At 31.9% G+C, this 22,822-nt stretch overlaps 2 protein-coding genes, 1 long non-coding RNA gene and 1 pseudogene across 8 annotated transcripts in view; all 4 read right to left on the reverse strand.

The window, feature by feature from the left end:
- The window catches only part of LOC139855230 (disease resistance protein At4g27190-like), a 94,359-nt gene extending 78,313 nt beyond the window's left edge, over positions 1 to 16,046 (reverse strand). Inside the window, exons 1-3 of the mRNA XM_071844469.1 lie at positions 15,913 to 16,046; positions 15,054 to 15,158; positions 9,753 to 9,853 (exon numbers count right to left, since the gene is read on the reverse strand). The gene's annotated coding sequence lies outside the window, so the exon portion shown is untranslated. The remainder of the gene's footprint in view (positions 1 to 9,752; positions 9,854 to 15,053; positions 15,159 to 15,912) is intronic.
- LOC139855231 (uncharacterized) lies at positions 4,943 to 6,233 on the reverse strand (annotated as a pseudogene).
- A 1,556-nt stretch (positions 16,047 to 17,602) lies between the features above and the next one.
- Positions 17,603 to 19,246, reverse strand: LOC139851550 (uncharacterized). Of its 2 annotated transcripts, none has more exons than XM_071840630.1 (3): positions 18,612 to 19,246; positions 17,824 to 18,509; positions 17,603 to 17,701 (listed from the first exon to the last, which is right to left on the reverse strand). In XM_071840630.1, exons 2-3 carry the CDS (start codon positions 18,454 to 18,456, stop codon positions 17,669 to 17,671), a joined length of 666 nt encoding a protein of 221 aa, XP_071696731.1. In that variant the 5' UTR covers positions 18,457 to 18,509; positions 18,612 to 19,246; the 3' UTR covers positions 17,603 to 17,668. Both variants share the same exon structure in this region, with proteins under 2 accessions (XP_071696731.1, XP_071696732.1).
- Positions 19,247 to 19,866: 620 nt separating this feature from the next.
- On the reverse strand, positions 19,867 to 22,413 carry LOC139851536 (uncharacterized). Of its 5 annotated transcripts, none has more exons than XR_011760643.1 (4): positions 22,129 to 22,413; positions 20,612 to 22,028; positions 20,318 to 20,454; positions 19,867 to 20,025 (listed from the first exon to the last, which is right to left on the reverse strand). It is a non-coding gene; the product is annotated as an uncharacterized lncRNA (long non-coding RNA). The 5 variants fall into 5 exon arrangements; XR_011760645.1 differs by having other exon boundaries at positions 20,612 to 21,301; positions 21,902 to 22,407; XR_011760646.1 differs by having other exon boundaries at positions 20,612 to 21,069; positions 21,902 to 22,404.
- Positions 22,414 to 22,822: the final 409 nt, after the last annotated feature.

The following is a 22,822-nucleotide window of genomic DNA, read 5'->3' on the forward strand; positions in this document are numbered from 1 at the left end:
TATCGTAATCATTTCATTTTCATCATCTTAATAGACCACAAGATTTTCATATATTATAAAACGTGCAGAAGTCCCATTCCAACTGCACAAAAAAAATATCATTCATATGAAGAACACCTGGTGAGGATTCAAAATATAATAGTAACCATCTGTGCCGGTCTTTCACCCCACGGCTGAATACATGTGCCTTCAAAATATAGAACCTCTGTGCCGGTCTTTACACCCCACGGTTGAACACATGTTTATACAATATAGGACAACCGGTGCCAAAATGTCATAAATAATAAACCATCCACCCGGCTCGGGAGCTCATACGCTTTAACGGAAACCGGGGGCTAATGCGTGTCATAATAATCAACCCCAATCCCAGATAATTCTATCATAGAATGCAGTTTCGATTACTTGTGTCTATTTCGTAAAGCAGTTATAAAAGTTGCGCATGTATTCTCAGCCCAAAAATATAAAGGGTAAAAAGGCAAATGAAACTCACCTAATGTATTTTGTAGTAAACATACATATGACTATATTGAACAATGCAGGGTTGGCCTCAGATTCACGAACCTATATCATTTGTATATTTATATTAAAACATATAATCGTAACTGAACAAGTATTTTTATTATGTTTTAATTTATATATTATTTATAGTTATTTTGTGTATATATTCAAAATGATTAATATTTATATAGTTATATTAATATGTCCATATTTATATACATAATTGTTTAATGTTACATTTAAAATCGATAGTTGTCATTTGTAAGTATTTATATGAATAATCTTAATAGGTTTGGTATATATAGTTATGTGAAATTTAATTATAATTATAGTACATGTAATAAGTATATTTAAATTTCAAAATATTTATTTACTAAAATGATAATTTTTATAATAATGATTTATTAATAATAATAAGGATAACTTTATTAAAAATGATGATACTAATAATAAGAATGATAATGATAATCTTTAGTAATAATAATAATGATAAGTTATTTTATTTTTAAAACAATATTGATAATATTATCTAATACTTATAACGAATAGTAATAACACTAATATTAATGATAATGATGATAGGTTGTATTGTTTTCCTAATAATGATAATAATAATCATAATCATAATAATAATGATAATACTTATAATAATAATTATAATGATAATACTAATATTCATAATGATAATACTAATACTAATAATATAATAATAATAATAATAACAATAGCTATAATAATAATATTAATACTTAATGATAATATTAGTAATAACTATAATGATAATATTATTATTACTTAGATAAATGATAATAATATTTATTACTTCTAATACTTAGGAAATAACAACAATTATCATAATAATAACAATAATCAATAATAATAATGATAATAATAATAGATTTATTAGAAAACTACCTCAATGTGATAAGCCTTAAAAAAAAAATGCCCACGCCCGGGCTTGAACCCACAACCTCTCGCTACACGTAAACACTCAACAAACCACTGCACCACTCCTGTTTTCCTGATTAAACCCATACCTTAATTGTTTTAATCCCGTTTTGTTTTCTGTATCTTTTCCTTCTTCTTCCTTCTTAAATCAATCGACTAGGGACCATGAATCATATTCGTGAAATAGACTTTTGGGTTTGGTATAGAAACAGATACGTTCGTTTTGAATCAAAAGAAAGAAAAAAAAATTAAAACACATACAGCATCTGCTGTTATCGCGAAACAAAAAAAATGAACTTAAATCACGATTTTGAATTTGTGACAGTTTTGGATCATAATTCCTTCTTGAAATAAGTTTCAAATTACTCATGGAAACTTTCTAAACCGTCGATTGAACTTGAATCAACAACCAGAAGTCGAATTTCAGGAAGAACAGACGGTTTGACTTTTTTTTTAAAGTTAACTTTGACTCGACAATTAGACCTCGATATAACGAATTGGGTTTTGAAACTTTCCAGATAGTTTTAGTACGAGATTCCTAACACTTCTAAATTTAAGGATTTTGAAATTTGGGTTGAATCGAATTATGGCTAAAAAGATGAAGAACAGAGGTTTTAATGGGTTTTCTGTATTTTTGGATTTTTATTTCGTTTCTTGAACTGCATCCATGATTATATAGAGTATAGTTGTGTTCAATTACTGTAACAAGATTCGTTTATATTTGTTTCGTAGCTTGATTGATTCGACAAAGTTCAATCAGTGAAGGAAAAAATAAAAATTGAATAATGGCTTGAATTGGGTTCGTACGATTAGATTGATATGGATGGCTAACAAACTCAGACAAGATACAAAAATTAAACAGAATTGAAAGGTACGTGAAACAACTTCTGCTTTCCATGTCTATATATTCGATTTTATTTTATTTATTTATTTTTTTGATTTTAATGGATAATGAATTAATGATTATTATAATTATATTAATAATAATAATAATCTAAATAAAATAATAATAATAATAATGATGATAATAATAATAATATTAATAATAATATTGTTAATAATAATATTATTGATAATGATAAAAAAAAAAAATAATGTTAATGTTAGTAATAAAAATACTAATAATAATAGTAATATAATATTTATAATAATAACACCAAAATAATTCTAGTAGTGATGATAAAAATGAAAATAATTAATGATAATAATCATAACACTATACTAATAATTTATATCATTAATGATAATAATATTATTAGTAATATATCATATTTATCTTTTATATAACATTGCATCTTTAGTTTTCATTAATTAGGTATGCATATATATTTACCTTATATTTTATAATTTCAACTTATTATATATACTTACATTTATATATATATATATATATATATATATATATATATATATATATATATATATATATATATATATATATATATATATATATACATACATACATACATATTTATTTACAAACAATCGTATAAAACGTTGATTTACTTAACTTGTCGATATTTATCTTCTAAGTTTTCTACCTTTCATAATTTTGCCTTTACATTAAATAATATGAAAGTTAAATAGTTACCTTATTAAAAGTCACGAGTAAATTATTGTAAAGCATGTATTGGAAATCAAACAGGAATCTCCATTAACTTTTGTCTAATTATCGTTAATTGACATTTTGTTCTCACATGTAGATCACTTTACCATTTATTCCGAATATTGTTAAAAAGGAAAGATTTCCTAAATCAAAGTGGACCTCTCATAACAGAGACTCGTAATCATAATTCAATGTATCTGATAATTCAATCATGTGATATTATCTTTTAATTCCGTCAATAACTATATTGAACAAATATCGACACAAACTCGTTTATGTAAAGTATTATATATCTAATACTTTGTTATCGTTTTCAATTAATAAGTATATATTATATATACATATCAGTATACACATAAATGTTTGTGAATCGTCAGCCATGATCAAAGGGTAATTGATTACATGAATATAGATTTCACAACTTTCGAGACTCAATATTACAGATTTTTCTTATCGTGTCGGAACCATATAAAGATTAAAGTTTAAATTTGATCAGAAATTTCCGGGTCATCACATTTTAGAGATATTACTTGGAGTCATTCATGACATATTTCAAAAGACGTTGCATTTGAGTCATCGAGTTCATCAAGATCATTATTAAGTCAATTATAGTTGGATATATTATGAAATGGTATGCATGCCGTCGACTTTCGATGAAATGAAATTATGTCTTTTAAAAACGAATGCAATGTTTGTAAAATGTATCATTTAGAGGTCAAGTACCTCGCGATGTAATCAACTATTGTGAATCGTTTATAATCGAGAAGGACTTCGTCCGGATGGATTAGGACGGGTCGCTTCAAGTAATATGAAGAGTGAAGTGTCGACGTGTTAGGACACCACTCGGAGTGAAGTATCGACGTGTTAAGATGCCACTCCAAGAAATGTCACGGGTGAAGTGTCGACGTGTTAAGACACCACCCGGGGTGAAGTATCGTCGTGTTAAGATGCCACCCGTGGGGTTAGTGTACGACGTGCTAAGTACTCTAACGGTTGTTATGAACATCAATGAGAAATTCGAGTACCATTACTTGTACTATTGGTTAACCATGGTTGCGTGTTGTAGTGTAGCATATTATATTGTTCGGATTATATGCAATTGTTTGTGCTAGCTTGCGTATTGGAGATTTTAGCGTTATACTTTGCGATGGTATGCTAATTATATTGCTAGCGTGTATGCGGTAATTGTGTAAGTGATTGCAAGTAAGTAGATTATATATGTATATGTATAATTATTGCATTCACTAAGCGTTAGCTTACCCCTCTCATTGTTTATCTTTTTACATGTATTGTGATTGTGAATCTAGCAAGTTGTTAGACTAGATGCGTAGGAGCGCTTGGGCTCGATGAGGTAGCTTTCGGATACGGATGTGGATTGGGGATTTGGTAGATCCTCGGGATTATGCTCTTGGTATCGGGTTGCGCTATTGTTTCTTAACCGTGGTGTTGAATAAATGTTTCGAGGTCGTATTGTTTGGTTGTGTCAAGTCAAACCTTGTATGTGAAATACATTCTCGTAAGGATGTATGATGTCATTGTAAACCAAGAGTCGAGATAAAACGTTAACGTGTTATTATGATAAATTGTATACGGAAAACTATTTTGAAATGGTTGTGTACTTGGATGCTATTGGGACCTAACATAATATATATATATATATATATATATATATATATATATATATATATATATATATATATATATATATATATATATATATATATATACATATATATATATATATATACACACTTCGTTTTTGGTTAAACGGATTGGGGTTGTTACACTAAGATAATATTTTTACCGGTTCCGACTCGGGGATAGGGTGCTAAATTAATAATTCGCTAAAATTATAAGATAATACAATTTTAATAATTTCTTTAGACCCCATATAAAATATAAATTAATAATTCCATATACAGTATATAGCATATTACATGAATGATTTATGAAGGTTTCTTGAAAACTGACTCAATTGTCTTTTGTTTTTTGTTGAAATCAATTTTCCCTTGAATCTCGCCTCTAATTTTCCTTAGCATGGTAAGAACTTCTGGTGTTGTTTTCTCATAGCTCAACAAGAAACTATTCAATGTGATTGCCGCTTTAATAGCTTCGTTTCGCGAATGGGGCTCCATTGTAGAACTTTCATCATCTTCTTCATCGATACCATCTTTATTAATTCCAATAACGCTTTCAATAATTTTATCATCAGCCAACAACTGTGCAACTACATTTTCTTCTGGGTGAGTCAGAACATCTCCGACATCCATTGTATTGCGATAACCCAACTCTTTGATCAAATTCTGGAGTTCTTGAGTGCTTTCACCACCTTCATCTGAGTTCTCAAAAGTCATGTTATCTGTTGATCGAAGTTTACAATGACGAAAGCAGTTCGCAATTGTATTTGCACGAACATCCATAGTCCATGCTGAAATTGCAAGATTCATTGCATCTAATACATTTATTTTTGCTGGATTTGAAACCCCTAATTCATAACCCTCCAAAAGGCTTCTATAAAATGGACGACGATAATGCATCTATTAAAAAAACAAACCTGTTTAAGATCAAAACATGTAAATAATTACATCATTAAATAATAAATATAAAATAAAATAATAATAAAAACAAACATGTTTCATCCATATTAAAGATGTCTTTCATTTCAAACTGATCAACTTTGTCCTTTATGGATTTTAATTTGTCCTCCATGCCCTCTATTTCAACAGATCCACTCTCTCCAAAACGCCGGAAATTTTTAGTTCCATATCTTGCTTTGAACTTTCCAAGCCAACCAATAGAAAAAATAAAGTCTGGAGTATCCACTGGATACATATCTTTCATGAACTTTTTCGCCTTCTCGATGATTAGTTCACCTATCATATTCACATGTTCTTGATATTGAAGAATCCATTCATAGAGAGATTTTTCTAGGTCAGGAAATTTTGCTGGTTTGTGTCGCTTAACATCGCTTCTTTCGGGAGCAAGTGAGAGATACTCTAAAGACCGCTTAACGGTATTCGATATTGTCGCTTGACTCACCTGCAAACTATAGTTACTATGAACCCATTCTTGCAATTTCTTTTGAGTGAGACTTGGATTATCTTTGTTGTGCTTGCATAATGCTCTTCGAATCTCGTATATCATTGTTGTTTTTTTTCACACCTTTAAGATGGGAAGCCATGTTGTGTGTATGATTTGTTTGTGTTAACCTATTTTGATCTTGTATTTATATAGAAAATATTTTTAATGTCCATAAAGTGATACATTGAACACAAGAAGTATAATAATGTGGGTGATTGAAGGTTTCTTTCAAATTGGGCCGTTCATTTGATATACATGCATTGTATATAATAATTAAGTGGAAGGTTGAAAGATGTTTGTAAACTAAGTATTCTACTATAAATTAATAAAATATTAATTAATATATAAATTATTAATTATTAATTATTAATTATTAATTTATCGATTAATTAATAACTCTTTTAATTAATAAATTTTGGTGGTCCCAAGTGTATTATTTTATAGAGTTTCTACGTAGAATGGATGAAGATCCTCTCTATTAATTTATAACTTGATAGGTCAAGTTATTATGTGATTTTCTAGAGAAATAATTTAAGGGCTAATTATTTATTAATTTTATTTATATTGTTTATTTTTTTTCACCTCACATTGTAATATGATCCATCAAATAATTTTGTAACTGGAGAGAATCTCGACCCTTATAGTACTTCATTTGTCTCATATTTATTGTCTAATATTTCTTTATGGGCCGTTCCAACTTAGAACTTTTTATTTTTACTTCGTTGACCTCAAACTGTTCACATCTCACGGATGACCTTGGAGTTAACGATTATTAAGTTTTCTCCGCTAAGTTGTGTCACGTTAACAACACGTGAGGGCATTTTTGTCCATCTACGTTAATGAAGAAACCTGAATATATGACTCCATTTATCCTCTTCCCCTTCATTTCACTCTTTAACCATGCACCTAAAAGTATCACCCCACTCCCTCTCCTAAAACCGGTCACCGTCTACAACTTCCGACCTCCATACGCCACTACCATACTTAGCCCGACTTCGCCGTAGATTGTCGCCGACACCCACGCCGCCACTTCTTCTCTATCAACCACCAAACTGCCCACTCTCTTTCTCCACCCAACCTTTCTTTTTCTGAGCAACCACTTCGTAAACAGGCACCATATTCGAAAAAATCAGTAACCTAATCCAAGATTTGTCACCGCCACTGTCTTCACTGCCATCTTCTTCACCGCTTACCTGCCTGAGATGGTGTTGTTTGTTAATCAAGATTCAAATCCATTGGTTGTGGTTGTAAATCTCTGATTACCGGCCATATTTACCTATGGCAGATGGTGGTGGTTGTTAATCGCCGACTACACTCAACGTCAACGCCATCTTTACCTTTTCGTTTGAAATTTTTGTTTCCTAGATTTGCAAGAGTTGATTCTTTGTAAACAAAGATAAAGGGTTTTTGTATTGTTTTATATTATTTAATTGTTATTGTGTTGCATCCAGAGGTGTTAATTTGTCGCTCCAGAGTTTTGGTGATCATGAAAGCATACATAGATTGGTGTTTATGCCCAAGATTATGATTCACGTATTCAACCATAACATTATGCCCAAAACTCTCAATAAGTTAACCACCAAAATTAATAATTGATAATTTGATTTTGATACATTATAACATAGATGTAGTAATACATACTTGACCACAACTTAATTCGACTGTCTTATCAGTAACCTTAATTGCGATTTGATAAAATCGATTAATTTAATGGATGGAGTCATTTGATGCGCCTTTATAGGTGTTAGATAAAACTGAAGATGAAATGAAGAAGAGGGAAAGAAAATGAAGACAAAGTAAAGAAAAATTGAAAAGCCATATATACCCTCACATGTGTTGTACATGTGTTGAGTTAACGGAGAAATACTAATGATCGTTAGTGTTAGGGTCATCCGTAAAATAATATAATAGTTCAAGGTTAACGAAGTAAAAAAAAAAAAAAAGTTCAGGTCACCTACGCTGTTTATTACAAAGTTAAGGGACCAACGACGAAATTTTGTCTAAGAATAATAACGTAAAGTTTTTATGCCCTACTTTATGCATGTAAAACAAAAAATTGAATAGAAATAATGGGGTAAAACTGAAAAGTTAACAAAAATTACATGTGACGGTCATTTTTAAAGTGTGTGATTTATGTCAGGAGACAATAGATATGGAACGGATGGAATAGTTGTTATAGTTCATGTTATTTTAGTCTTATAAGATTCCTCTCTTAATCATACAACATGTTCCACTATATTAGGGTTATCCGGGGAACCCCATATGCGACCCAACTGAATTACTCTGTTGCCGTTTCCAACACACCCTAACCACCATAAGATTCGAGCGTGAGACCTCTTACAAAGATTATTAGGACCCCAACTATTTTGACATGGTTAACATAATTCCACATATACTCACAATTTAAAATAATAAATCTTATATACGTGATAACTACTTTTAGTTATATTTATTGATTGTTTTTTATTTTATCTAATTCAATCCTATAGCCAATCTTATAGCAATATAGCATGTGGGTATTACCTCTGACGTTGAAGTCATGGGTTCAAATCATGGCATGAACATTATTTAGATATTCGTGTAAACATTCGTATAGGGGGTGTGCGTGTGCCTTTTAAAAAAAAGATATAAACTAAATGATGAGTGATTTTATTTATAATTTACTGATTGCTTTTTTTTACACCACCTATTATGGTCGGTCTACTTCAGAACTCCACTCAACATCTAACACATCATATAGCAGATTTCCATCTCCTTCCCATCATCATTAACTTATACTTGATACTCCACTTACACGAGTCAATTTTTGGTGTTGTCACAATCATATTGTTAGACCTTGATGTAAGTACATGTTTTAGGACTTCTAATAATTTCCTAACAATATTTTTTAGTTTGAGAAGTCCACTCATCATCGAGAAATTTGTATCAGCGAAAGTTGTTTATAGCAAAATCAGCAACTCCACATGCCCACATAAGTATCCTGATTTACGCTTCAAGATTAAGATAACTACCCTCAAACTTCAATATTATGTGAGCAATTATAAATCGAGGAGATTGCAAACGAATACTGAATCCTCCTAAAAAATCTTCCGAGGTGAAGCTTTGGAAATCTTCAAACACCAATAACCTCAACATCATCTATTTCATAGACAAATGTAATGGGCGAGCAATTAGTTTATAACTTAGGTGGTTTAATACTAAATAACCAGTAACATTGATGCTTTTGACTTGTGCATAAGCCACAAGAAGTCTTTTCCTACCATTCAAATGTACAAAATACCATTTTTGAAGACATGTACAGTCTAAAGACATAACTTATCACTCAAAAAACAAAGCCTCTCCGATTCACATTCTTGTATTTATGACTTATCAACATCAACAGATTACTCCAGCAAGCAGACTAGAAGAAAGCTAAACCGGTAAAATGTGATTCATGTTTTATCGTGTTGGCTTAATATTATGAAAGACGTTATGTTATATGCCTAAATAGTCTTATCGGCCTAAAATCACATTATGGTGTATGAATAGTTTGATATACACACCGAAATAAATAGGATTTGAAATGACAATTCTGTAAAACTTGTCATTTTTAGGTCGGTAGTTAAAGGGAAGCAATTACCTTGTTTCATCCTGAAGATAATCCTCTAGTGTATCCCCCATTGAAAGAACAAGGTGCTTGCAAGAAAGATTGCCCTTTCCAAGAAAAGTGTATTCATCAACCTGCATTTTAGTTGCAGTTCAAACAGACATTATTATCAGAATGAATATTATCACTATTAATCTTATTCAGAAGAGCTATTAATTAAAAAATTTGATCTGAGAGTTTGTTTAGACAGCATATTAAAATGTTTTCTTAACAATTTTAAGATTAAAATAAACTAAACCAACAGTGTAAAATAAAAAAATAAAAAACTGTGCATTAATAGAAGGCTAAAACAAGCATACTACCAAACGTTTTGACACGGAAAAAAAAAAAAAAAAAAAAAAAGATTTAACCAAAAGAAGAATTCTGATTACCTGTGTACAATGCTAGTTATCTTACAGTACCTTAATGTAATAGTCTGTTTACTTTTTTCTTCAATAAGTCCTAAATGGATATAGATAGCATAATGGATATTGATAAAACTTGCGGGCATAGCCCAACGGTTCTCCCCATATATTTTGTGTCATTGAATAAGGAGAGGTCATGAGTTCGATCCTTAGGGATGTCATGATTTTCTTTAAACCAATTGAACACCAATAATGGTGGTATATATTGACCCTATAGGGAGGTTTTACCGGATTCGTTCACGGACCCCTACCCGGAACCACTGCTCGAATGGATGTGTTCCCGGGTAGTACCGTCAATCGGGTTCGGGTTTCCGCCCGAACGTGTGTGTTACGTGCAAATGATGAGGGTCATTGAAAGAAATGATCTACCGATGCCAAAAAAATCGCCGTTCAAAAAAAAAAGAAAAAAAAGAAAATGGATATTAATAACCATATGTAGTAAGTTGTGATTGAAAATTGTTGTTTACTTTTTTCTTGATAATGTATTAACTAAACTAAATGACTCAAAGTACCATTCTACCCTTAACTTACAACTCAGATGTATCTTTTCAGTATGATTTATGATAAATGATAAGAAACACAAAATAGCAGCAGCAGTAATTATAGTTTAATAGTAAAACATATGAGAACACTAGCAGGTAATTTCTAATAATTAAGTGATGATGAATGAAGAACAAATGTTTAATAATATTCAAAGGAAATCAAATACTTGAATTAATAATTGAAAGGATAACAAAATTCAGAGGCAATCCACAAATGGATGCTCCCTGCCTAATCAGAGAAGTTGCATAAGCAAACTTCCTGCCCAAGCTGCTTTACAGCCGATCACCAAAAGACGTACATCCAAACATGAATCTAACCCTAAATGACACACTAATATATAGACTTTCAATTGGGCTATTAATTATTGGGCTGGGCTATGCTCTATCAATACCGTCTCGATAACAATAGGCTTGTCCTCAAGCCTGAGATATGACTGTTGCCATGGAATAATCCATTGATGAACTTGCTTATTCTTCCGAATTGTAGCTCCAATGGAATCAGAATGCCATGCAATAAGCCATAGTTTAACTTGCTTCTTATCATAGATAATTGTGTGATCGAATGAATCATCATGTGGTGAGTGGATGCCCTGTAATTTGACGAATTGAAGTGTGATGTCTTTGCATTGTTCAGAGATCTTCAAGCGGTTTCCATCTCCCAATCGGATATTCAGATGACTAATAGAGTTTACTGGTAAACCGAGAGTTTCAAAGAGTTTTCTAGAGATAAAATTGTGAGTAGCACCATTGTCTACAAAAATCACAGCAGGGTAGTTATTAAGTTTACCCATTAATTTTTAAGTGCGAAGGTTAGAGGATGAATCAGAGAAGATGACATGGTGTTCTGGTGCGTGACATTCTTCTTCAACTGGAATAATGGTTGATTCTATGTAGATAAGCGATGAATCGTGAATAGCAGCAGGAGGTAGTGTTGATGGGGTTTTTGTTAAAGGGCTTGATGGAGTATGGACTATGGTGATGGATTTAAATAATGGGCTAGAGTAATTAGACTGATCCATTTTTAGGTTAATAGTGTAATTGGGCCTGTTTGAAAAACCAGAATAATTAGGGTGAGGGTAGGGCTTACTCTTAGAATGCTCGATGCGTACAGCAACAACAGATGTAGCAGCGGCGATTTGATCTGTATTTCTCAAATTAGGTCTATAAGCTTGACCAGTGGCGATGGAGACATGACGAGCAAGATCGATAGCCTTACTACAAGATACCGGATTCAATAATCGTAACCAATTTTTAACATCTCTTTGTAATCCCCTCACAAACATTTCAATTGCTTCATCTTCAGAACAATCGGGAATTAGGGCATGAAGTGATTCAAATTTTTCTATATATTCCTCTAAATCTCCTTCATCAAACAAGGATTCCAAGGCTTCATATGCTTGTCTGGTGCTGGAGCTAGATCCAAACAGGTTATCAAGCATTATTTCAATGGTTTTTGGTAAATTGGTGATTACTTCTTTCATGGAATTAAGAGAAGAACTCAGATCTGTAACAGTAGAACTTAGAGTTGAGATTTGGTTTGAGAGGAGCTCTAATCTTTCATCATGGGCATCAATTTGTGCTTCTAAGTGGGTGATGATGGAGGCTTGATCTTGATTCACCATTGTTATGGTTTGGGGTAGGTTGGCAATAGAACCATTGATAAGAAACACAAAATAGCAGCAGCAGTAATTATAGTTTAATAGTAAAACATATGAGAACACTAGCAGGTAACTTCTAATAATTAAGTGATGATGAATGAAGAACAAATGTTTAATAATATTCAAAGGAAATCAAATACTTGAATTAATAATTGAAAGGATAACAAAATTCAGAGGCAATCCACAAATGGATGCTCCCTGCCTAATCAGAGAAGTTGCATAAGCAAACTTCCTGCCCAAGCTGCTTTACAGCCGATCACCAAAAGACGACATCCAAACATGAATCTAACCCTAAATGACACACTAATATATAGACTTTCAATTGGGCTATTAATTATTGGGCTGGGCTATGCTCTATCAATAAACTTCATTATTAAAAATAAAATCAACAGTCTAGACTATTCTAATTTTATGTTTTGTGAAAGATTCGTATTCTATTCTACGGAGTATTACTCCATATATATATATATATATATATATATATATATATATATATATATATATATATATATATATATATATATATATATATATATATATATATATATATATATATATATATATATATAATATTGATTGATACAAAAAATCCTAAATTCATGGCAATCATATTAGGGACTAATTTAACCTTGTAAGTAATTCACTGATTATAATTACCTCCATCAGTTTATTCTGAGTTATTATTCTTTTTCTCTCTCAATTTATATTTGTTTTCAGTTTCTAAAATTTTTGTGTAAATTACAAAACTCTAATTTTATAAATTCAGAAAAAGTCTGACAGTTGTGTCAAGTAGTTACAAAATCAACTAGCAGAAAAGAGAAGCTGCAAATAGAGGTTGCCTGAGCAGCGGAGCCGGAGTCGGCGTCAAAAACTGTGATGAAGGTGACCCAAAATCATCGCAAACAGGAACACAACTATATAGAATATTTTACCTTTTACTTTTGTTGAGCCATCTCTAAAGATCTGTAAACAAAGATGAATAAAGAAGATAATAAAGAAGAGAAGGTTTTGTTTTGACGATGTATAGAAATAGAAATAGAAATAAGAAATGTGAAGAAAACAGGAGGGTAAGAAGGAAAAAGAATGAAATAAGATGGCTATATGAGGAGGCACTGTTGTAAACGGCGTCCGTTGCGTCCGTTGCGACGCCCGTTGCGGCGTTTTGGTGGCTAAACCGTTTCGACCCCGTCCCATTTTCTTATAAGCCGGTCAACGGGCAAAATTCAGGTCAAATGCAGGAAAAATTGGGTCAACGCCGGTCAAAAGTCAGAAATTCGGTTAAAACCGGTCATAAGTCGATCAAATCAATCAAAATTGACTTAGTTTAGTATTCCATTTTGTAATATATTAACACTAATAACAATTATAGGTACAAACTTGTCAACGAAAGTTTTTTAACTCTAAAATATGTGTAATATATATGAATATATATTAGAGTCAACATTAGTCAACATCCGTTTCGACCCCGTCTCGGCCCCGTTTTTTCCGTTGCGACATTTTGAAGGTGAGCCAGAAATGCCTCCAGCCAGTTGAAATCAATCAATGATCCAAAAGTAAATACCCCTCAAAACTGACTGAATAATCTTTATGGGCTATCCAGCCCAATAATCTGAAAGTAAACAGCCCCTTAGGGTACCAAATATAAATGAAATGTTGATGACTAGAATAAAGTTTCGGGTGTAATTTTGATATCGTAGATATTATTTTTGAATAAAGGTGGGAGAAAGAAACCTGATCTGCATAGAAATAAGCAGAAATGGATCAAACAAGTAGCCCATAGTGCATTAGTAATGCATAAAAAACACGACACCATTCAATTAGTAAAATTACATGTATTGAGTATTGACCCATTACCCAACCAACCCGATCTGCACCTGCCTATTTGCCACATCTACCTAACCCTGACACAAACATTTTATACCAGTTAGGCATGAAGTAAAGCCACAGTCAAAAAACATACTTGTCTACTTGACTTGGACAAAAATAATACCAGCAGAGCCATTCTGTCGTCACGATAAGAGATGGGATGTCACTGGAAAATGGTAGTCATCATGCTCCCATAGGCCATAACATAAAGTGTTGATCAAAATCTTAAAAGGTAAAAAGTGAAAAGAAAAATCACGTACTACAATGACTCGTTAAGTCGTTATCAATCTAATTTGTTAGCAGAAAAATAGAAGATTGGATCATTCATTTATCAGAGCAGCAAAGAAACAGCAAGGGATATAATTGTTTGTTAGGCATACATCGACGTATCTTCACAGCGTTTTAAAACAAGATGCATACAAACAAGAAAGTTTGTTACATTCAGACAACTGCAAAACAAAAGGTGAAAAGCAGACTAGCCAATACAGAATAATAGGACCAAAAAGATGATACCCAAATATATCAGCTAGGCGGTGCAACAGGCGATTCATTGGCTCCATCTCACCTAATCTAATCTACAATACAGCATAATACAATGACTACTTATTTCCTTGTATACCAGCAAAAAGAGACAACTTGCATAAATAAACAACTAAATAACATGATTACTACATTGAGAATAACAAAATGAGTAATGCTATTATATATGCACAAATCAAGACTACTCCACTCAACATCTAACAGATCATAAATTACATTTTTCTCTCCTTTCCATTTTCGTTGATTTAAGGGAAACAGATATACCTTGTTTCATCGTGAAGGAAATCCACAAACATATCCTCCACTGAAAGAACAAGGTGCTTGCAACAAAGATTGTCCTTTACAAAACAAGCTAGTTAGTTCTTCAACCTGCAATTTTAGTTGCAATTCAACCACAAATAATTATCAGAAAAAATATGATGACTATTAATCTTCTTCACGGGAGCTATTAAGTAATAATTTAGATCTGAGAGTTTGTTTGGATAACATATTAAAATTAAATGTTATTTAAAGAAAAATAAAATAAACAACGTTGAAATAGAGAACTAAAACAAAAGTGTAAATTACAATAAAAGAAAAAACATTAATAGAAGGCTAAAAGCAGTTGACCATTTTAAAAAATGTTTTGACCAAAACAAGAACTCCGATTGCCAGGGCACAATGCTAGTTATCTTACACTAGCTTAGTGTTATAGTACAGATAAACTTAGTGTACCAAATATCGATGAAATGATGAATGACAGAAAAACAGTTTAGTATGTAATTTTGATATAGTAGATATCATATTTTGTATACAGGTGGGAGAAAAAAACAACTAAGCAAACAATGTACACCTACAACCAACTATTTTGACACTAGGATAAAATATAACAATATGCAAGTTTGATGAATCTATATGTAAAACTGCAAACACCAAGCTCTACCGTCCAATCATCTTATAATTAATTATGCAATTAAAAAACAAATATCAATAAGAAAAGAATTAAGCATATAAGATACTCCACACACACACCTTACCCTGCAAACTTACACATACATTACCGTGCAAACTACAACATACATCACTAAAAAAAACAATGTAAGCATCAAAATTGGAATGATTTGTAGAAAAGTAAGAAATTTACCATCGAGAATTGAGTAAGACTCATGTTATAAATTAACAGTTTTATACCAATTTGTTGATTTTTCTGGTAATTTGATGAAACCCTAACTTCGTGTGAACGAAACTTTGATGATTTGGATTTCTTTTTTGTTTCGTATGTGGAAGGATTTGTGTTTGACATGTAAAATGACCATTGTAACCTTATTGCTTTAGGTATTCAACTTGTTGGGAGTCTTAGGCCCGGAGACTCAACTTGGGCTAGTAAAGTAGTTCCTTTTGGGGCCAGTTTTTGAAATGACCATTCTGGCCTTATGCTACGAGGATAAGCATGTAAATAAATTGTTCATGTCATTGATAACGTATGTTTGATCTTAAACATAAACATTACACACGTATACAAACGAATATATGGATTAGTGCTCAATCACAAGATTATTGTACGGCTTAGAATTTCGAAATTATATAAAAAAACTCTCCTAATTTGGATAAAGTTATCGAATAAAGATATAAAGAAAATTTTTGAATTTAGATAACAATATAAACTTGAAGTATAGAAAAGTTTTACGTCATCAAGTTACCTGTCTTTTGTATCATTATATACTCCGTGATTTACCTGAAATTTTTACTCGTTTAGCGAGTCAACTAATCGAAAGGTTCGATAATTAATTTGGAAGCACTTAAAAGCTACGTAGTATATTCCATTGTAGAACCGATGTATTCATTTTAAAATTATCTAAAACACATAACCATCTACTCCTTAATTAACTAATTTAGAAGCATCGGGCCATTTAACAGTAATGCAAAGCCCAATTGTATTGGCGGATTTATTTCGTGTTATTGGACCATCTGATGAGACTTTATTCTATATACTTAATTGCATCGAGATTTCATATCCTTACATTCATCGACTTTCCAATTTTAGCTTGAATCATACTCGACAATTAACGTAGATTTAGCAACATTACCAAGTTCTGATTCTCCAAACAAACTAAATAAAATCCTTGTGTTCGAGCCTCACCCGTGGGAGTTTTACCACATGCGATGTTCGAATGGATTCGCAGTGGGATTTCCTCCTGAGGGGCGGTACATATGACTGTATTGGTTCGTCGTAGGAAATGATTTGTGTAGGTGAGTTCCGACATTACGTTAGACCCTGTGAGTAATTCCTAACCGCCGTTAAAAAAAAAAAAAAAATCAACCTTATACAAACCAACCCCTTCCTAGTGAATTATGTCCACTCTGATACCTTTACCTCACAGATTCAGTCTTGCACTAATGTGTATACGTGATATATGTGAGACAAGAAACGTATCATTCAACTGCAGTTCTTGCAAGTTGTGACTCATTGAATGCAACACAACTGGAAATTAGAAATAAGTGAACATCACATTCGTATAAGTTTTGACTAATCCACACAATGTATTCTAGTTAATTTTGAAGCCAAAAAATTGGAAATTATTTTGTACTTGAGCCATATGTTTAAACATTGTGCCTAGCTCCCAATTCAGGAAAACAAATGTTAAAATAAGCCACCGTTAACCACATGTGTGTAGCAAAAACAAAAATAAAAAAAGTTAACAAGTGCAATAATAGGGCATAAGTTTCTACATCCATTAATTATTTCTTCTTCAGAACGAAACCCAAGCTTACGATCATACCTTTGAGACAACGAATATTAAAATTACACAAAAATCTGAATTAGTAATGAATTTGCGATTTTATTCTCGTTTGCGTAACTTCTAATTCTCACGTTTAAATTGATTGGAAAATTTTTGGCGTTATTCATCTTCCTGGCTTCCAAAATGGCGTCCCTGAGAGGAAAATGAATAAAAAATATGTAAAAACTGATAAATATTACAAAGGGCATGCATCACTGGAACTTATAAAAACTAAATAAACATAAATGAATTCTTTTTCAAACTTAATAAAATACCTGTTGTTTATTGGTGATTATAAAGGAGTTGATGTCTTGTTCCCCTATATCAATAAAGCCTTCATTTGTCTCTATTACCTTTTGTTTGATTACCAATGTACTCAATGATGGCAACAGAAACTCCTTCTCCCATAAGCAAAATCCTTTCATATATCGAAGATGTTCAAGTTTTAAGGACTTTAGACAAGGTAACACTATTCGCTCAAAGTCATCATCTTTGTGTACAATTACCTTTATAAATCTGCAATGTGTGACATGTAGCTCTTGGAGTTGCATGAAAGTACTAACCATTGAAGTTGCAAATACATCGTCTAACCAATTACAATTGTGAATAGAAAGTCTTGTCAGGTTCGGTAACTCTAATTGTCTCCACTTATTGTTCTTCCATAAATAATTCAAATTTTCAAGCTCTTCTAAGACCACCTCTCTTAGTTTTGGAAGTTTCACAACAATAGTTTGTGATTCATTGTTAAATTTACTATCTGTCACTTCCAATTCTACTTCAAAAATCTTCCTCAACAGTTCACACCTCTTTGCATGGATCTTTTCGAGATTTTTCAGTTGTAACAACTCGTCGAATGCAATAATCACATCGCTTCTTCCGTTTTCCACATTTATTTCTTTAATATCCATTAAAGAGAGAGGTTTCTCATCATTTGAAATTGCAGGTCAGGAAGTTGCACTCTCTAAACTCGGGGATGTGATCCGCACAAAACATATAAATAAAAACGATTATTAAATATTGGACATTTTCATAATTACACAACGCATAATAAATATATATGTACCTGATCAGGTGAAGGGGACGTCATATAGAAGTTATAACGTTCAGGACTAAGTTTTCCGAGGATTCGATATTCCACATACTTGAGCCTCGGAGCTATTGACTTACTACATGTGAAAGCTGCCATTTTGGGGCATCGTTCAATGTAAACATCATTCAATAATGGCCATTGGAATTCTTCTATCCCCGTGAAGAAACCTTCAAGGTTTGATAGAGAGAGCAGTTCAATTACTTCCACACGTGGAAACACCACAACCTCCTTATTATTAGGTGTTGTCGTAGTAGTTTGGTCTCCTTCTTCCTCCCTCACAATTACTCTCATTGCCTTGCAGTATCTTATTCTTATCTCTTTAAGATTTTTAAGGCTTTCAAGCGTGGAAAATGTGAATATATATTCCAAACTGTCACATTTAATGATATGCAACGTCTTTAGGTTTGACAGTTTATGAGCAGTAATGTTTCCATGTCTAGGAATTGAAACAGGCGTATTGACAGCACCAGTTTCTTGGTCAGAGATAGTACTATGACACCCATTATCGTTGTTTTCTACCGTAGTTGCAAATACCTCCTTCATTGACTTGCATTCTTTTATCACCATCTTTTCAACCATTACCCTTTGGCCTGCTGTATAAGATGGAATCACACTTGACAAAGCATCACATTTTGTTATCTCTATCACTCTTGAGTATAGGCCACTACAACAAAATAGTCAAATCTACACATTTTTTAGGCCATATATACACGCTTTTATGCATGTATAATAATGAAACTCACACTTCTAAAGGCGTGTGGAAAATGACCGTAACAAATTTGATCAACTATTTGCACACTTGCAAGCGTGACGATATTAAATGAATATCTACATTTCCAAGTGTGACCAATCTGTATTGAATATTCACATATGTAAATGTGACATTTTTTGAAAATGTTCACACTTACATTTGTGAACAATCACCTCAAATATACACATCTAAAAGTGTGTACAAATCACTATTTTTTGAAAAATAAAATAATGAATATATTCATATATATTGTGTTCCGTTTCTAGCTGTATGAGCTAATTAATAAATAATAATAATAATTATTATTAATATTTAATCTCTAATAATAATAATAATATTTATAACTGTAATAAAAATTAACAAACACTTAATACGTACAGGATGGAAACAACATCTAAAAAAGCATACAAAGACAATGTATCACATATTATTGATCAATTAAAGTGGAAAAAAAAAAAAAAAACTATTCACAAAATGAAAAATAAAAAATAAAAAAAAAATGATTTTGGCACTTAACTACGATCTAGTTTCAAGCACGTCAAATTCATTACAGTTATGTGCAGGATCAACATGAGTCAAGTTTTTGATAGATGGGTCGAGTTCCTGTATGTTTTTGTCATCTCTTTGAGCATCCACCTGCAAATAATAAATCAGGATTGAAAGTGATATGAGCTGCACTTACTAGTGATTAAATAGACACTAGCTAAAAGAAAATTGTCATTAATGAATAGTCATTAGTAAGTTTAATAAAAGAAAATTGTCATTAATAATTCGAGTGGCAAGCTACATTAAAAATATATCTTTTCAACAATCATACAACTCAAGCGGGAAACATTCAAGTTGCAAAAGGACAAAAAGATTTGACTATGCTATATATTTCTTAAAACACATTATAAGCAAAAGATTGAAAAGAGATAGCAGTACTCACCACCGAAGATACAAATAATTCGTTTTCTTTGATCGACAAACTTCTAAAATGGGTTGATGTGACAAACTTCTAAAATGGGTTGATGTAACCTTTGGAACACGAACAACGTACAGGGACCTCCTCACCAAATTCACTATCTGAAAGTAATTCATGTTTATCATATGATAGAAACAGAAACAACTCACCGAAGTTACATCCCGTATTTGACAATTATGACTAAATTATTTATATTTTACATTTAAAACCTCATATCAATTGATTAATATCTTAGAAACAACATCAACTTAGGAATACCTTTATGCTAGGCAAGAAGCATATCCTCTACACAGTAATCTTCGTTTGTTCTGTGAACATCCTCTACCCAAGGCATTCCGATTGATACCACCAGGAGGGGGAAAACAAAATTCCAAAGACCTGCTAATCATACACACACACAAAACAGTATGGTCCTTGGAGTTAATATACAAATTTGATCAACAGAACCAACCTTTTAAAAATTTGAGATAAAGCCTTGATTGAAAGCAAACGGTCCCTGTTAACATACAAAAAGTCAGACTGATAAAAAATCATACAAGTCACTTTTAATGTATACAAAGTTTTTGGGCTCATATTTATCATACATTTAATAAGTTTTGGGTGAACTTAACCCCGGAATAAACTAACAGTTGGAGCCAGTTTGACCCTTTAGCGGAACCATCTAGCTCTATCCATTCTGCCACCTTATTCTTTGTGTTACGATCTTTTTAGAGGTTCTAACCAGGAACATGCCAAATGGTCATTGCGTATCGGATAATTTCTATTCGTATAGTTTCAGCAGGATGGTCAGGTAAGGGCATACAATTATTGCAATATTGGAAACTATGGAGGAACTCCCTGTAACTTTAGGTCATACGAAAGAAACAGTAACTCCACTAGGATTCTCATGATGATAACTTGTGCTACTAGCTAGGTCAGTAGCTAACTATTACAATATTTCATATGCATCTGTATAAATACATGAACAGATAGTTAAGAAACTAGTTAACCTTCCCTTTGCATCCTTCCCAGTTAAACACAGTGCTTTGTTAGCTATCATTAACATATTAACAGACTTATAAATGGTTACTTAGGCATTGGCATATTAACAAACATATGTATCTGTATAATACATGGATGAATAGATAATTAAGAAAGTAGCTAAGCATATTACTTAGGTGATAGTACTTAAACTTAAAAATTCATAAACATAAAGAAGAATTTAAGCAGTTTATATTTACAAATCACTCAGGCATTTCATCAAACATCTAGCATGCGTGTAAATTACAAGTAGCGTACAATTCAAAGCTGTTTTGTTGCTTCCTAACAATTTCATTGGTTAGCGAAGAAGTTCGAGTGAATACATTACCTCACAAATATCATACACACATGTCAAATAATTGATGCAAAATTCACAAAGACCAAACGGTTATTGAGACATGAATCAACTGATATCGAAGTTAAACACACGGAATGGAAGGTAGATAGTGACATAAAAAGAAGAAAAGTAGCGATTGACCTAAAATTAACCATATATAGAACGAAATTTGAACAAATCGGTCAATTTACCTGCAAGACGACGCGATTTAATTTGTAATTGTTCAACCTGATCATGGAGAAGAACATCAGAGACATTTAGGCCGATTAGGCTTCTTCATCATCACCACCATCCCACTCATTAACATCAATTGCAAAACTTCGCACACATAAAACGGTTATCGAGATGATAAATTGGTAAATTGACCTAAAATTAACCAAATTAATAGCAATAAAAATCAATAAGTTAATAGATTAACCTGCCAGAAGATGAGATCACTGTATTTAATCTTCAATTGGACGGAAGAGAAGGAAAACCCAAAGTATTAGGGTTTGATCGAATAGAATCGCATTATTATAACTCATAAATCACAGGGATAATATAACAATCGAGAAATTCGAAGAACTAGGGCTTCAGTCCAGTTAGTTGTGCAGATGATGGATAAAATACATTTGCTAATTGCTATGAATTGGTACTATACGAATATAGCTGAATTGGGGGAAGAAATTGGTATAGGCATATACGACTATATCCTGTTACGATATTTATGCTTAAAATTAAATTTAAATAAACTAAATAAATAAATAAAATGAATACGGAGTACCAATTCTTATAAAAAAAAACTACACTTTTTGGTGCAATCTTTCATAAACAATCAAACTTCACGCTTCAAAACATGTAGTGCGCTTCATTTAGTTTGCATATTTGGGAGTACACACTTAAAAGAGTTTATAATAATTAATATTAATATTAATATATTTAAAAGCGTGAAGAACTTTAATAATATATACACGGTTCTATGTGTGTATATATTTGCACTCACTTATACATGTGAAGAATTTTAGACACACATTTAAAAGCGTGATAATTTACAACACATTCATAAGCGTGCACAAATAAATAAAAAATTACACGCTTACCTCAAGCGTGAAAAAATAAGTGTGAAGAATCAT

The sequence above is a fragment of the Rutidosis leptorrhynchoides genome, chromosome 6 (assembly GCF_046630445.1).
Source record: "Rutidosis leptorrhynchoides isolate AG116_Rl617_1_P2 chromosome 6, CSIRO_AGI_Rlap_v1, whole genome shotgun sequence".
Classification (NCBI taxonomy): domain Eukaryota; kingdom Viridiplantae; phylum Streptophyta; class Magnoliopsida; order Asterales; family Asteraceae; genus Rutidosis; species Rutidosis leptorrhynchoides.

Coding starts and splice junctions, on each gene's coding strand:
- LOC139851550 (XM_071840630.1), bottom strand. CDS start 18,456: ATGGATATTAAAGAAATAAATGTGGAAAACGGAAGAAGCGATGTGATT. Junction 17,702..17,823: donor TAATCACCAATAAACAACAG/GTATTTTATTAA, acceptor TTTTCCTCTCAG/GGACGCCATTTTGGAAGCCA.